General features: G+C 35.7%; 1 protein-coding gene across 4 annotated transcripts in view; it reads left to right on the forward strand.

Annotated features, from left to right (window-relative positions):
- COL11A1 (collagen type XI alpha 1 chain) overlaps nucleotides 1–18074 on the forward strand; it is a 133126-nt gene that overhangs the window by 20584 nt on the left and 94468 nt on the right. For all 4 annotated transcript variants that reach the window (XM_048312912.1, XM_048312913.1, XM_048312915.1 and 1 more), the window contains exons 4-5: nucleotides 2208–2370; nucleotides 14844–14972. In XM_048312912.1, coding sequence (XP_048168869.1) covers nucleotides 2208–2370; nucleotides 14844–14972 — 292 coding nt within the window. The remainder of the gene's footprint in view (nucleotides 1–2207; nucleotides 2371–14843; nucleotides 14973–18074) is intronic.

Below are 18074 nucleotides of genomic sequence, written 5' to 3' on the forward strand. Positions count from 1 at the left end.
TTCTTATCTGCCATTTTTATAACTCGAGAGTGAGGAAATAATCAGAGAAGTTAAACCCACCCAAATTAAACCTGTGAAGATTCTTCCTTTGCAATATAGAGTCTCACTAAAAGAATTGTCCGGTCCATTTGAAGGTGGTAGGCAGAGTGAAGACAAGTTGACAAAACAGCACAGAATTTCTTCTATCCCAAGCCAAAACAGCTGATAAATAAAATGGCTTAAGATGTGTATGTATAAGGAAATCCTATGTATAAGGAAATCCTATGTATAAGGAAATCAGGAAAGAATAAGGTGAACAATTAATCCCAAGTGCTGCAAGGATTCATACTGCACCCCCAGTAAAGGAATTAATCTCAAACACCTGTTTCATCAGTAATACAGTTGTTAATTTTTTGTAGCTTTGTAGACAAGCAATCATTCTCCGGGAATGTCATTCTGGTGCTTGTAAAAGGACATTCATTCTTTCAAAGGCTTTTTATTGTGCTGCAGCCCAAGAAAGCAGCCACTGTCTTCAAAGATAGACAAAAATAAATTTTACTAGAGCAAAAGGAAACAACTCAGTGAGGAAGGGCAAAAACTGAACTATAATGAAATATGTTTATAAAGCAATAAAGAAGGAAAGAAAAAGAAAAAAACCAATTGTCTCCTTGGCCTAGTATTACCAGACAATGGAATTATATGATGAAACCTAGACTTGATTCATTTCCCTAGCAGAAGGAGTGATAAACAAAGCAGCATTTTTTTTAATGGACTTTTGCTAAATAACAAAGTTGTGACATAGAATTTCACCTAAAAATGTTGATAAACTGGCAAAAATGAAGAAATAAAAATGAACTTGTTTGGTACAATTTCCTACAGTGAGACTATACAACTTCTGAATCAACTGGAGTCAATCCTATCCAAAGTGAGCTATGATTTCATGCTTTCAGCTTCTACACACTTTCAAAAGACAAGCCAACAATGTTTTTCTGACTCGGCTACTTTATGAAGGATCTGGGACAACAATCTTCATCTCAAACCGAGATATATTTAAAAAGTGTGAATAATGTAATGTGCCTGAGGATGCATGGCCAGTTTGCTTTTATAATGATAATGTTTAACAGCATTCCAGAGAAAACATGGAATTATAGTTCTGGCTCAGTGACACTGTTTAGCAGTCAGATTCCATTAGCTTCAAGGTGTTCCTTTTGATACACAGAAGCTCTTTTTAACAATGATCTAAGCTTTCTCTCTGATTCAGGCAACCCTAATGCCACAAATGCCAACTAAAATAATTTGATTCCAGCCTTCCTCTTACCAGTCACTAGTATGACATACTTTACACTTTTTGCCCTGGTCTATCAAAGATTCTTTAACATTTTGCTTCATGCTGGATTACAGAGTGGTCTGCTGTTGTTCTTAAATATTTGTCATAGCAGAGAGGCTCACTAAATTAATGTGGTCTGTCATGATTATTGATAAAGTCTCATAAGGAACATAGTAGTGTAGGGCAAATCATACAAAATTTTATTCTCAAATATCTCTAAAATAAAGTCACTTGTCAGTACTCTGAATCACTTCCTTCACTGGTGACTATTATGTAGGCAGGGCTACTGTTGCAGGAATAGTGCCAAGTATTTGTAAATATATTTGTCTGGGAAAGCATCTATGTTGGAGCTGTTGCATGTATTTGAAAAATCTCTATATCTATGGAATACCTTCAAATAAACAAAAGAGCATGGTAAAATTTTGGTGGTTGATCACACCAAAAAAATAGTAAATTTTAAATAATAAATAATAACCTGCTGGGTTAATTATATTTGCCTAAGTAATTTGGAAAATCAAACATGTTCATAGAAAAGAATCTGCTGTCAGATCATTTAATCTATTAAAATGTAAACAATGCACTGGCTTCTAATTCAAGTTTGGTGATGTTCTCTGGTTAAAGCTGTAGGGAAGATCAGCTTGAGCTTCACCTTACAGAGGGTGTTCACAAGGAGCTGTGGATCAGGTTCCTTTGTGCTGAGGGACAGAATGTATACCACAAATAGTGAAAACACTGTGTACATTGGAGTATGTATAAAAGAAGGAAATAAAGGGAGACATTTAAAATTTTATCTGTGAATTAATTGGTGCACCATCTGCTATATACTGATTTGATGAGAACGCAATGACCTAGTTTTAAAAACATAAGCTGCAGTAGAATCTTATTGGGTTTTTTTTAATAGGTGGCATCGAGTAGCTATCAGTGTGGAGAAAAAGAGTGTTACAATGATTGTTGACTGTAACAAAAAAACTACAAAACCACTTGACAGAAGTGACAAAACAGTTGTGGACACCAATGGCATCACTGTCTTTGGAACCAGGATTCTGGATGAAGAAGTTTTTGAGGTACAGATCAATAATGAACAAATGCAATTGAGTTATTTTGTATTAAGTGAGGTGCTTAATGCAAACCAGAATAATCTTTTAGGTCAAATGCCGGTATAATATAGAAACTTTGATTTATAGAACCTGTTACAGTAGGCTGAAATAAAAGAGAAGTAAAACAGGGAAGTGTATTGTTGGAAGATTTGATGCATTTTTCTGTCCTTTTTGTTGTATCTGGAAGGCAGTTGCTTTTTTTGTCTTTCTGCCTAATATTGAGATACCTGATATATTTGGTAGAATTAATCAGGGACAGTTGTGTAGTATGACACTGAATCATTTTACTTCTGTCTCTCTTAAACATTTGCAAATATTTGTGTATGCTAACAGTATCTGAGAGCAGGGGAGAAGGACCTGGAAAGTTTTCTGTGTAATATGAATCCGTTATAGTGTTTATCCCACTCATTACTCTTTCCAGTAAATGGAACATACTTTGGCAATAAGGACATATATGTTTCCATCATTTACTGGCCAAGAAGTACATATAGGAAGGGTAAAATGCCTTTAAGGAAGTATGTAACTGCCAGTCAGGAGGCCTTTCTGGGTAGAATCCTTATGTCAACAATTATTTTTACAGACTAATTATGAAGCTTCTTAGATCTACACTACTGAGTTTCTTCTATAACATTGTTATACAATGGTTAAAATTGAAAAATTTAAAAATGAAAAATGAGAAATTACAGATTGGTAGTTATTTCATCTACAGAACATCTGTGCTCTATAAATGGTTTTCATCCTAGCTTTAAGCAGAACATATGCTGGAGAAGCTGCATAGATATCAAGAGGAGAAATGTGAATTTTGAGTGTAACATTGTGGCATTGTTATCTTTGTTTTCCATGGACATGATGAACTGTGGGCCTTTTGAATATGGAAATTTCTGGGGTGATTTACTGGATCAATCAGTATGATATGTTTGGTATTTGCAGCCTAATTCACCTGTAGTCCCCAAGAGAGTTTGAACATCTGAGGAACATTATTTTCCATTTGAAGATGTATTCCACAGATGCCTCTCTCTGGGATGTGACAAAGGTTTTTGGTCTCCTCATCGGATAATTACTTTAAATTTTCATTTGTTTTTTTTTCTTAGGTGAGAAACCAGGTTCCCCAATATGTGGTTTTGACAATAAGTCAAAAATGTGTGCAATATGAATATGCATAAGCAAAAAAGAATTCAGAGAAAAATAAAATTAGATAAACTGATTTTTTTTTTAGTGTTTTCCATGTGATTTTAGATTATAATAGAAACTAAGGCAACAGGGCCTGGCTTGTTCTTGCAAAATTTGTAGCCATTTAAAAAGCTGTCGAGGAGGAAAATGCACAATAACTAAGCATTGATGTTTGGTTTGTTTAACTCAGTGCAATCACTAAATAAAAATATCTGTCTGAACTTTCAGAGGTGCTGAAATGATCAAACATAGATGTTTGGAAATAATTTTTTATGATATGTGCATAAAGGGAGATATTTATTTTATCATTTACATTAAAAGATGGGAAGAGATGTGGTAGAATGCAATATTTTTTTGGTGAGCAACTGTTGGAAGAGCCAATAAGGTTGGAGTGAGACATAGCTTAGCAAATTGAAATTAGCACTTAAATCAGAATTACCAGATAACTGAAGAAACTCAAAAATAACCCTGCATTTTTCTTGAAGTCAAACTTGTGTGACATCAACATGGACACAAGGATATAACTTTAACAGAATTTGCTAGAATGAGTTAAAATTACTTTTGTCCAAGCATGTTGTCACTTGTGGAAGGATGGAAAAGGAAGGTAGTGGTAGCTGCTTCTCAGACAAATATTTTTTCTGAAATCTCATGCATTGACATGGCAAGTCAGTGCTTCAATTCCAGCTGAGACACACTAAGAAAGAGGCCTTGGACTCACAAAAGAAATTGTGCAGCTGTCTGTAACGTCAGTTTAGAGGCTGAATCTTAACATTCAGTACTGAGAACAGCAACATTTCTACCTTTTCTAGCCTCACTGTACATTTCTGGATTTCTTCAGTGATTAGGTTTTCTAAAAGTGCACCTCTTCTCTCTTTTTTTATTCAGAAAAATCAGTTACCATCTTGTAAGGCTGGTCTTGAAATTAAGGGGGGGTTAGATTAAGTGTGAAGTCTTACTTAAATTAGAAGCTTGCAATCCTTGCTTTTGGGATAGGTTTCTGCTTTCTCTTTTACTGTACAGTCACCATGGATTAATTTATACCTGTGTTCATTTACCTGAATCTGTAGGTAAAAATGTGCATGTTGAAATTAGAACGTACCTCAAAAGTTTAAACAAAATACTGGGCCATATACATTTTTAATGGATTATAGAATCATAGACCATCCTGAGTTGGAATCCACAAGGATCATCGTGGCCAACTCCTGGCCCTGCACAGGCCAGACTGCCCAGGAATCACATCATGTGCCTGAGAGCATTGTCCAAATGCTTCTTGAACTCTGCCAGGCTGGTGCTGTGACCACTTCCCTGGGGAGGCTGTGACAATGCCCAACCACCTTCTGGGTGAAGAAACTTTTCCTGATATCCAGCCTAAACCTCCCCTGACACAGCTCCATGCCATTCCCTCGGGTCCTATCACTGTGACCACAGAGGAGAGATCAGTGCCTGCCCCTTCCTCTTCCCCTCTCAAGGAAGTTGCAGACTGCGATGAGGTCTCACCTCTGTCTCCTCTTCTCCAGGGTGAACAAGCCAAGTGACCTCTGTCCTAAGTCTGGCCAAACAAAACATAATCTGGTTCATTTTGAGTTTGTCTACTGTTTTTCTACTCTAAACAGCATTCTTCTTGTTTTATTTACAAGAATTTATCCATCCCTTAGTTACTGCTGCTACAATTTCTAAAGTTTGGTGCTGTTTCCTGAAATCTGTCTCTCCTTGAGAGTGTCGTGATTGTGCATTAAATGTTCTGGTTTTCTCATTCATGGCAGCTGAGAGTGACATTTGGTGATTTCATGGGTCTCCTTGTTAGTATTTCTGTGTTTTGAACCCTGCTGTTTCTTGAGACCACAATAGTCACTGAAGATACACATAACACAATGTGTCCTATTCTGTGTGCAGGAAATTCCAGAAGTTATCTAGTCACAACATTAGATTTAACTGTTTAAGGCTTAAAACTGCATACGGCAGACTTTTCATACGACATTTATAGCTTTTGTTAGCTTAAATGTAGGAAGCCCCTACAGACAAATACTTTTTGTAATCCACAGCTCACAGTGTCTGAAGGATTAATATTGTATCCATGCATCACAGAGGCTGTTATATCTTGGGTAATAATGATATTATTTTTACTCATAGTAAGCCAATGATTTGGTTGCAGGAGCAGTGGAGCACTCTTCAGTCTCCTCAGACTGAATGGATATTTAAAATGTGGAAATAATAACCTGTAGATAAATATAATGAAGTCTTACACTTCCGTGACCTACTAATCGAGGATGATAGTGTTTCTTTTTGGTCTTGAACCAAGGTATGCAGCATAACACAACTGCACCAAACTGCATCTCTAAGGTATCTCACTCCCACTGAAAGCGGAGTTCAGCCCTGTCAGAATCAGTGCTGTGAACAATTAGATACATCCTATGTTCCTGTTCCCTTAGAAGGTGCATCTAAGCCTCTCTGAACTCTGGTGTACACAAATGAGTCCAAAACAGCTATTATTATAATACATTTTTCTGTCCTCCTCACAACTTGATTGTATCTTTTGAAGAAGGAATTACTCTTTCAGTCATATTTCTCTAACATACTTGCATGGATCATTCATTTAGAATCTTCAGAATAAATATTGTTCATGTGAAGAATGTTTCACACTTACTTTAAAACAATGTTACATCCCAGTGGCTCAAATATTCTTCTTTTTTTCTAATTGTGTTATTTTAAGTTTGCAATACAAGATTTAACTAAATTAAATTCTTGACCATTTCCTTTTCTTTTTTTTTTTTCTTAATATTGACCTCCATTTTCTAGGCAGTTGTCCTATCCTTGTTCTGATTCTGGTAGTCTGACTATTATTAATGCAAGAATATGTTATAGCACACTGGGAAATTTTAAGTGCATACATTTTAATCGATGTTACATGACCTAATGACATAACTTCCCTATGAAAATCAATATTTTCTGAGTAAATAAGCATACTGGGTGTCCAGAGATCAAATAGATCACTGAAAGAAGGAAAGGGCTGATTAGTGTCCTAAGAACATGATAAATGGCTGCCAAATTCACTGGCTCTGTATATCCAAAACACACAATATTCTTTGGTAAGTTTACCTACTGGTGCTAAAGCTAAGAGGCATTTTATTTAGCAGTGCTGTTAGAAAGATTCTGGTTTAGCTTTAAAAGCAAATATAAAGTATTTTCTAAATCTAGTGGGGTGTTGTGTGTTTTATATGAGAAAATTCCAATTTGGAGTTGCCTGCTGCTCATTCCTGAATATAAGTGCTAATCTGAGGATTTATGATATTGTGCTTTTTTAATACGGACATCATATCATGTTAAAAACAAGATAGTGAATTCAAGCAAGCACTAAGCATCAGGTGCATACAAATGATGAGAAGCAAATCATAAACCATGAATGCATCTTAAAATAATAAAATTATGCTGTCTAGAAACTGTATTGTTATTAACTGCCAAATTATGAGACCTTCATTTGCACTGCTAAGCCCTTGCTCACTGAAGTGAATCTTTTGATATCACTGGGACTAATTTGTAAATGCTTGTTTTTGAAAGACTGTCACAACATTCCTCAAACTTTTGCATGTGTCTTTTGAAATTATTGTCTTCTGTGTTTTCAAATACATATTGCAAGAACAGCTGGTTTGTAAGTGCCTGCTGCAAAAAAGAGAATTCCCAAAATGCAAACCAAAAAAAAGAAAAAAGAATGTCAAAAAGAGTGAGATGCTTGTACATGGGTGCATGGCACCTAGTAAAAAATTTTGAATTGTATCCATAGAAATATGTTTGTAGCTTAAATGTTTTATAAATAATAGGGATCTTTTATTCTTTGCCAGCTTTAAGGATTTGTCACTCCTCATTTAGTACTATTGGTGTGAACAATACAAGTTTTTTATAAGTGTTTTATAATAAGTTAATAACTAACAGAGTCTTCATGCAGATGTTTCCCTATAGACACTTCTTTTCCTTCAAAACTTCACGTCAGACCAATACCATAATTTTTTAGGCACTTTGCTTTAAATGAGTATAACAAGACAAAACCTGATGTATAAGACTCTCATTTAAAGCCAATGAAAGCTTTAACAGCACAGAGTTTGTGGATTAAATCGTTGCAGTAATACTTGTTAATAAAGGGTTTAGATTTTGATACTAGTCATGAATCTGTTCTCATGAAAAAAGCACTAATACACTCGTGTACAGCATGGGATTCCTTTAAATAGCCTGAGTGAGCAGCTGGAGATAGACTGAGGATGCCTTGGCAGCAGTGTGGTTTAGCTGCAGACGAGGACCCATCCCTCACATATCTGTAAGCATGGGAAGCCCCAGAGTGCAAGTGCAGACAGGAGCAGAATGGGTCTTTGAGCAAATGTGAGCTTTACTGAGTGTTCAGCTTTGCTGTACAGCTAAAGTAGAACAGAGAAGCCAGCCCAAGGCAAAGTGCCCCCCAGCATGGGGTGTGAACGAGGTGTCCTCACTATCCTCTGCTTCACACTGCCCTGTGGAGCTGCAGCACCAGCTCATGGACACACTGCCAAAATTTTTCCCATTATAGTAATTTAGTAATTGCTACTGACCCACTGACTATCTGTCAGACTAAAGAGAAATGTTTAATGTTCCAGGAAAAAATACTTACAATCAACCTTTTAGATATCAACACCAGAGTAACTGGCCAGTGTGAGCACTGAGAAGTAAAAAGAAACCCAACACAAAAAAAAAAAAGTAAAGCAAAGCAGACAATTTTTCCATTTCAGAGGCAACTAATAAAAAACCAACATTTCATACAAAAGCTTTCTATTTGGCTTTTTTTGTTTTTCTTTATTCTTTTTTATCTCAGAGAATGGTGATTGGGTGTTTATTAATTTTTTATAGTATTTCCAAACAAATTTTTGATCAATGAACAAAAGTAAATCTAGTTTCCCTTCCTTATTTTTGGAAGCAGGAGGTAGAGAGAAGAAGAAAGCAAAGTTCTGGTAATTCATTGGAATTCAAGTTCATTTTCAAGGAATGTTCCCAAGAAACAGAGGAATGGTCATTTAACTAAACTGTCTGTAATTACATTAAAAATTAACAACCTGGGATCAAAAAATGCAGCATGCTGCATCAGCTTCAAAATAATTAACAGATAGGATTTATTATCACCTCATTTATTATTGTGTCTAATACATTTCAGTTTTAAACAACAGTTGTAAATAAGGTTTCAAAAGACATGAAAATGTAAAAGATTTGCAGATCTTTTATCTAGAAATAGGATGTCCTTGGGCACACGTGCGTGCCTGTGTCTATGTACACTTGCTGTTATATAGTCATTGTAGTAAAATCTAATCTCTCAGCCAAGAATTGCAGTTGACTTTGTGAACAGCTATGTTATGAAGGTTAAAAATTATAATTGGTATATCAACCTATTTCTTAACCAAGCTGAATTTATCCTTCTATAAGCATGGTATTTCAAAGAATCAAGAAGACATTGATTTCTGTGGAAACTTTGACCCGTACAGTATTCTGCTTTCACAATTTATTGCTTTTACAGTGCTTCAGTCTGGCAGGCTCTAAACATCTTTCTCTAGCTATATTATGCAATGGGCCCGGGTTATGGAATATTATATTAAAAGCTCCTGGAATTCCTCAATCCCTCAGATCTTTGCAGGAAGATTAAATGAATTCTGCAGCAGGTTTTTCTAAATTCTATAGTAATGATATCCATGCTGTCTAGACTTTTGTTCTTTGGAGTCTGTAGCTGTACTATCACATAACTAATTAGAGAAAGTTGGCACAAAATGCCCAGGTTAGGGTATTTGTGCTGATTTCTGCTGCTCTATTGAAAAATTCACTTTGTACTTTTTAGGCTTTAGCTGTAATATGAAAATGAAAGATACTGATTTTGTTATGAGTTGATTTAGTGCCTAGCATTGGTTTTGCTTTGCTTTTCTCAGCATTTATGTAAACATCTTTAAAATATAATTATCCTTATAAGCACATAAGAGGTACTAAGTTTATCCAGTGTGAATCAGGAAGATGGTATTTTGCTAATTCTAACCGTCACACTCTAGTTGTAGAAAGTATTTTTGAACCTTTAATAAATAAATTAGACATTTAACTAGTTGCTGGGGTTTTTTTTGGTTTGTTGTTTTGATTTTTTTTTCCTGCACAGCTTCTGAAGTAATGCTTACCTGCAATTCCCTGGACAAAATCACTTTCACCTGGCAGGGTTATTTTTTTATTAAGATTCTTGTAAGAGAGATATCCCAAAATCTGCCTCTGAACTGCGGAGTTTCTTGTAGAACTAAGGAACTAGACCATAAAATTTTACGTACTAGAAGAAAACATTATTTCTGCACTGATTTCTTTGTACAGTGCCCTTACAGCCTTCTAAGAATTCCTACTTTTGCCTTTTTAACAATGTGGCAGTTGATAGTGGAGGTGTCTTTTCTCAATGATAGAAATTCTAGGTAATAAATAGACTATAAATTGACTACTTTTATGGTTGTAATTCTCTAATGCACCATATTTAGAAAGCATTAGTAAGATTGCCTAGTTAAAAGGAAAAGAAAATGTTTCAAGAAGGCATATAATATCTACAACTTTTTATGAAGTCAGTTAAGGTAATAAGCCACCATTAGCATTTATCGATATAATGAAAAAATAATTAATTCCTTACTAGTCAGACCCTTGATGATTTATATCATTGAGAAAATCTGACACTATATCTAACTGGAAATTTTCTTTCTTCCTATTTCTGCTGTGGAATCCAATTTTTGGAAGACTCCAAAAATTTGGAATCACATGTAGCAATTATTACCATGAGGCTAACTTAAGCAGTAATTACATAAAGATATAGCCAAAATTGGAAAGAGAATTTGTATGTTTACTGCTTTCCTGCAAATTTGGTCTCCATTTCCTTTTTTTGTTACTCAACACTGCATTTTTCTAGTGTTGCATTGTTTTTGTATCAAAGCTATTTTTCCAGTGCAGATACCCCACCTTGTGCGTTACCACTTTGCGTTTTTCAATCAGTCCTGGAAGTGTACATACACATATATTTTCTTATTCCAGGATGTCACTGTGGAATGTCTGTGAGATTCACAGAGGAATTTTCAAAGAGTGAATTCATCACACACATTTGTGTGCTCCTTGTAGTAGAACAGTTGATGTGAGTAAATGTCTGGGTAGTTCTTCCAGCAGGCAGGAATTCTATTGGTTTGAGCATATTGTCCTTGTAGCTCTCTAGCCTGGTTCTCCACATTTGCTCTGGCATGCAACAAAGTGAATATTTCCTCAATCAAAGTAACTCCTTTTAGTAGTCTTGGAGGATTCTGCAAAGAGTAACTTATTTGGTGGAGTACGTTTCAGAAGAAATCCTTCCGTACCATGTTTTCATGCTAGGCATAATTGATGGACAAGATATTTCATGATTCTCAGGCAGCTTTTATCATATAACCATGAGGCTGATTGAAAAGTCTCTGATTTTAATTATGAGCATATCCCCAAAATAGAGAGGAATGAAAATGTTCATAAACTTTACTTGGTTTTATTCCATATTTCAATGAATCACTGAACTTTGCCTTGCCTTTTGTGAGTTATATGTTGGCTTTGACAACAACTTAATGCCTTTTTCAGTAAAGAATTTAGGATCCAAACTAAATATTAAGATTTAAAATTGATCTACTTTACTTCCGGGTGGTACTTGTATGCTTAATGGTAGAAAAAATACCTTGCTGGATATTCTCCACCAACTCTGGGCAACTGAGACGTAGCTCTCATCTTTCTTATCCCTAATGAGCAAGTTATATTAAACATCTGACAAATCCCTGGTTAAAATACATTGGTTTAAGTGTTATCCAGGGTAAAAAAAATTGTTACAAGGCAGTGCGTTATTCTTCTATTGTGATTCTCAAAGGTGAAATAGGCTTTTAGAGCTTTTTGGGGCAAGTTAAGCATGCACTTTGTTACAAGTATTAATATGAAAATGTGGCTGTGTGTGTCTGCCTGACACCTCACCACACATTCTCTGCGTCTTCCTTCTGCTATCATCCACTTGCCTCTGACACCAAAGCATGGTGGACAACTGGCTCAGCAGAGACATGAAAGGCTTTACTTCTATAACGTTAGATATCAACTTCCATCTTTGTGAAATTGCCTGAGCAGTCTTTGCCAACAGATGTGGTCATGTAAGTTTCATAGAGATGGGAGAACTACTCTACATAGACAGTTGCCTTTTGTGCTTTCTTTTTTTCTCCTTGCACTTTTCAGAGTATTTTAAGGATGCTCAAGTGTATTTGTACATTTTGATCTATTTTTCTTTCTCCTGCTCCATCTTTGCTCTCTCTCTTGCTTTCATCATTCTACCCTGAGACTTCCTTTTTTCCTGAAATTTTTGTATAAGAAAAATGGTATGACATATGCATATATATTTAGATACCTCAGTATTGTTTTACAGATCAGCTATTGGAATACTTAATAACACATAATTCAGAGTTCTCAGGATTTGTGCAGGTAGATCTTTAAGTGCCTCATTTATGACTCCAGGTCATAAAATATGACCAGATTATTTGTAGATTATTTGCTAGGAACTTTATAAAATTCTATTTTGGTCTCACAAAATCAAGCAGCTGAAATCAAAGAATGTGTTTGTAAAGACTGAAGTTATTCTGTGAAAATTTTTCAAAGTGAAAGAGTATAGATTTGTCCAACAAATACCTTAGAATGGTAATTAAATCACAATAATGAAATCTGCAATAATGTGTGCGGAACTTCATGGGCTGAGATGATTCACCTGATCTGAAAGGAAAGCTCTTTGACTACTGTTACAGCATGGCCAATACTTCACAGAACAAAATTCTCAGAGAAACAATTTAATTAGCAAAGACAGAAAATAAAAACAGAAAATAAAAAATGAAAATGGATAATTTTCTGGAAATATTTTTATAGCACATCTTGAAGGAAAAAGAGGGAAACTAACATTTGGGATTCCAAATGTACAATCAATCAGTTCCTCAGTAAACTTCTCACACATGAATATTCAGTAGCAATTTATGTATTCTATAAAAATTTATGTATTCTGTGTAGGATTTCTGAGGGCCTCCCTCTATGTGGACCTATGACAGGCAGACGGGCAGGGCTGGGAAGTACAGTCAATGGATCAGGAACAGCTTTAACCAATTTAGGAACGTTCAAGCCAAGTGGTAACAGCATACCAAGTGCTTCTTGCAAACACACAATCCAGCAAAACTCAGTGCCAAAATTCCACGGCATTCAAGACCAGCACAACACTCCAGAGTACTGGCTGTATTCCTGGAGCTGGGTTCTTTTAGGCTCTCTGACTAAACAGTAGTTTCAGGAGCCGTTTGGGCATGGCTCCTGCTGGCTGGCACACTGAAGACATGGAGATCTGTCCAGGCGCTTCAGACAGCCAGGACTGCTCAGGGCCAAAGACCAAAACCATGACTTGAACTCAGCAGGGTGAGGGCAGAGGTTCTACACATCCACCTATATTGCTTACATCTTTTGTCTTACAGTTGCTTATTCTCTCCCACTTTTTCTTCTGCCTCACTTAATTTTAATGTGGTTGGTGAAAGAGAAAGGGCAGAGCATTTCAGAAACACGTTGCTGGAGATGGCAGATGTGTAACTCAGGCTGACAGTGACTGTACAAAACCTCTCAAAGCACTCTAGCTCTTGAGGGGGTCATGTAAGAAATCAAAGGGGGAATTTTTCTGTATGTATAGCAGGTTTTGTAAGATGCCCAAATCAGGGAGCGTTAATGAATTAAGGAAAATAAAGGAGACAGTACAGAACTGCTGACAGAGAAACAAACTGCTGCACTTGTAGTATTTCTGGAAGCTTAGAAAAAAATATTCTGTGTCTAAATTAATCTGAGACACACATGAGTCTGTAAGGTAAAGTGAGCTGAGAGTACTGTAAAAAGCAGACTTGTAACATACAGCCATTATGTGCTCTGAAGCTATGTCCTACTTTATGCCTGAAAAATTAGTAAAAAGGTTGTAGAACTAGGAAAATTGCAGATTATTGTTTGATTTATTTTTTTTATTTTGAAGAAATTTGCTTATGTCTCTGTTTTTTCATTTTGAAAGGAAGGAATGTTACAATTATTATTAACTATTTTAAAATATTCTCCAATTTTCTTAATTTGTTAAAGGTTACTGTTATGATAGACGTAAAGTGATTCTGGAAATACTTGAGAGAATTGTGAGTTTTCCCAGCTGTAGATTTTCATCAGTTATTATATCTTCTCTTTAACAACAAAGCAAGCACAGGTATACTAACAAAGGTATTAATTTGTCCTTATTTTGGGTAAAACCAAAATAAAATTATGTTCAAAGTATATAAAAGCTTAAAAATCACCCCCTTGTGGGGAAATAGTGAGAGATTGAAATTAATGGGTTTTGACCAAGAATATGTGCCAATTTCCAACAAACTTATTTTTATGTGAGCATAAGAAGCTACTGGATGAGAAAATTTATAGTGGAAATGTTGGCAGGAATTTACCTAATGCTGCTTAAATAGTACCACTATGTTAAGGAATATGCTGGATACCAGACAGCTTTCTGTGGAAAATGATAAACATACAAGGTCTCTGTAGGGGATCTCAGCAGAGCAATTTTTATTATCCAGAATAGTGGGTCTCTTTCTGTGATGTTGTTTTTATGCATGATATATGGGAATAGAGGCAAAACCAACATTTTTTAGAAATTAATTTTTTTTTAACACATTCTGTAGTGTGTATTTACACAGTGCTTTTACTTAATTATGTTTTATTCAAATAACTGTCTTTGGTACAGACTATTTTATTTTATTTTATTTTATTTCATTGTCTCCTTTGAGAATGCATATGTGATGCAAACTCAGAATTATATTGTTGATCACTTGCATGCTGAGCTGCATGCTGGTAATAGGAAGTGCCCTGAATTAAATCTTAGGAATTTAGACCGATTCCAGTGAAGAAGTAAACAAACAGCATGAAAATCACAGATCAGAAGTTGCACCTTCCCACTCTCTCCTTTCAAAACCAGACATGATTTTAAGCCAGAATTTTGCACCTAAGCGCATTTGGACTTAATTTGCATTGTTTTGCCATGTGAACAATAGTTGTTTTCCATAATAGCAGCAGAAATTAAGTGGATATGTTATTTATAACATATGGAAATATATAAGTATTATGTGCCTGGTTTTGTTTCTGAATGTGAACACTGTACTTCTGATGAACTGTAGACTACCTTTGGTTTTGTTATTTAATCTGCATATGCTTTCCTGTAGGGTGAGATCCAGCAGCTGTTGATTATAGCTGATCCCAGAGCTGCATTTGACTATTGTGAGCATTATAGCCCAGACTGTGACTCCCCAGTGCCCAATGCTGCTCAAGCTCAAGATCCTCGAGTTGATGAGGTGAGTAATCAGTCATGTAGTACTGGATTTATTGCACATTAGTGGTTGTGTTGGAGAAAAGTTACCCAAGGAGCACTTCCAGCTAAATGGCATGCATTGTTCTAGTGGTGAAGGAAGCAGGTTGCAGGAGTGAATTCATTTTTGCTGGGAGAGGGTAGAAATGCTCTGTTCATTTTCACTCATTTACGTTAAGCATTTGAAGGAACCTATCACCCTGGTGGTATTTGAACAACCGGCATTCTCAATGAAGTTAAACTGTACTTCTTTTAAAAAATTATAGCAGTATGAGTTTGTCAACTCGTGCACATTTGTTCTTCCTGTATGTTTATAATTTCACTGATGCTAGGTATCAACAAATGCCACATTTGAAAGACGTGGGAGCTTTGAGTCTTCCACAATTGTAAAAATCTTCTGTTAAAAGAGCCATGTGTTTTAATGAGCTGCGTGCAAAAATGCATGTGCGCACAAAAGTATTTCAGCCAGTTCTACTCACAGGAGGTAAACCAACAGAAACAAAACAGAGTAGGAATTTTTCCCAGAAACATGAAGGATATTTAGAGAAACCATTAGTCACTGTAGCCAGTTCTCACAGCCATAAACTGAGTAATTCACCCAGGTCAAGGTAGTTCCTCAGATTAGACCTCTGAGCACTTGTATGTATTGCTGTACACATTCTAAGTGCTTGCCTTGAACAGTGTAAAGTGAAAAGCTTTTCCAAAGTGTAACAAGTCATAAATGAACTTGGTTCTGGACAGCTGATATGCACACCATGTGTGATCCAACTGGTTATTACTACTGATTGCTCAAGAGATCAGCATTAAAACTTGCTGAATTGTTCTTAGATGTCTGTTTTAAGCCTGTTTTGGGACTGAATTTTTCTTAAACACATGGTAGTTTTGTTTGTTGTTACTATTTATTGTATCTGACTTAAAATTATGTCAGCAGGAGACAAAGGCCCATAGAGTGCAGAACTTCTTTCAGAGGAACTCCCTCCTACATGCATTACATCTGAGATGTAGTTCAAGGTGTGTCAAGTCACCTACACACAGGTGGAGGCCTTTACACTGCATTACAGTGTGTGGAGTTTGGTCTTTTCAGGAGGACCCCATAGGACATTCTGTCTGTGTGCCTGGATACCTGGATCTCCATATTCCAAACCAGAACAGATGGAAAGCATATTGCTGGTAATTTATGGAAAGATGAAAAGAGATAGCAAGACCTACATTTTTTTTTCTTTATTAAGTTTCAAAAAAAATTTAAATTTTGCTTTGGAAATTTCCTGAGCTTTGCTGCTATTTGGTTGCTCTTGGCTTTAGTGCTTTTTAATATGTTTTTCAAAGGCTTATTTTTCCCCCTTGGTAACACACAGAGTTCGTGGGAGTACCTACAGAGAAAAAAGTAAAATCAAAGATCTTAATTCGTAATGTAACATTTTAAAATAAATTTGAAAACAAATTGAAAAGCACTAAATGATTAATAAAATGGAGAACTGCCATTTCCTTTTCCTTTTTTTTATTGCTGAGAGTGGTGATTGGATTATTTTTCTTAGCTTTCTGACCTAAGACACAATTTCCTTGTTGTTTTCCTTGAGTTTATATCACTTTGCATAAATATTCCCAGTGAAGTCAATAGATCTCTTTAATGTGTAATAGTAATCGAAAATACTTGCATCAGCAATGCTACCAATGTGATAAATATGCAATAGAATAAATGACTGATTGAATTTATAGAATTATAGAATTGTCTACTGAATAGTAAAAAACCAGCTTGTTAAGGCAGGATACTTTGTTATCTTGTGAGTTACAGCCTGTCAAATCACACAGATAATTTATTTTAAGGAAATAAATGACAAGTTTTATTTAGGTGCTGGAAGAAGTTATAGAAGATACCAACGCTGATTTTTGTAAACTGTAATTGCAAAATTAAATAAGTTCAAAGATAAAAATATATTTGCAGATAGTCTATAATGAAAACGATTATTTTAAAATGCTTGATTACATGTTTTGAAGAGATTACACCTTTGATTAGTGATATCTGATAGAATTTGTAGACTTAGACTTTTGCAAAGCTTCTGACTTGTTAATTTATGTTATTTTAATTTAAAAACAAAGGTGTGGTAAAGTATCTGACAAAGAGATTCAAATCTGAGTGCCTTATTTCAGAAATTACTATAAACAATGATTTGTCACTGAATTAAAGTTGTAGTCGAGTTTCTTAGTAATTGTGCTAGAAATATAGAAATGTGTATGAAATGGGTGGCATTAAAATTTGTCAGAGTCACGATACTGCTGAGCAGTAAACAGTGATGGTAACAAAGGCAATGTTACACACATACAAGCCAAAGAAATAACTGCAGGGCAAACATAATGAACTCAGAAGCACACTGCAATAACAGTCTGCTTGCATGTGGTAACAGAAGAACCTTTCATCTGCAGCAGATCGTCCCCATCTGGGGGTTTTGTTGGCTGCTGTATCAGTGAAAGCAATTTGAGGGGTACATGGTTTACCAGACTGAGATACTAATAATGCTGAAAGCCAGCATGGAAAGATTACTGTTTAGCTTGACTGGTTTCATGGTTTGATCTTCAATGTTTTCACACAAACTCTTGTGGTAGGAAGAGGGAAGAGAGAAATCTGGGCGAAAGGCTAGGCAGGATTGTGTCTTCAGAGTCTGGATTAAACCAGCAGAAACTGGAAATATATGTTGGACACTAGCCTCAAAATATTCTGGTTATTAAAGAAGGGAAGGAGTTTTTCCCAAAATAATACTGTGCATGTCTTGGTTTTTAAATAGAGTAGGAATACAGACGCAATATTGCCTCTGAATGCTGCCACTTGAAACATAACTGAATCATCACATATGTTGCTCACTTACCATGTCAGAGACCCATAACAAAAAGAAAGTACTGGCTGCAGACGAATGGGGTAGAGGGTGAAGAAAGATAGATAAATTCAGTTAGGAAACTATCTATTGAAACTTTTAAGAAAGAAAGAAGAAATTACCAAAATGGTGAATCTCTAGATATCTTCAAGCCAATGGTAGATACCTTTCTGAAAGTTTTGGGAAATGTTATTCATACTTTAGTTGACTCCGTTTCAGAG

The sequence above is a fragment of the Corvus hawaiiensis genome, chromosome 9 (genome assembly GCF_020740725.1).
Source record: "Corvus hawaiiensis isolate bCorHaw1 chromosome 9, bCorHaw1.pri.cur, whole genome shotgun sequence".
NCBI classification, from domain to species: Eukaryota; Metazoa; Chordata; class Aves; order Passeriformes; family Corvidae; genus Corvus; species Corvus hawaiiensis.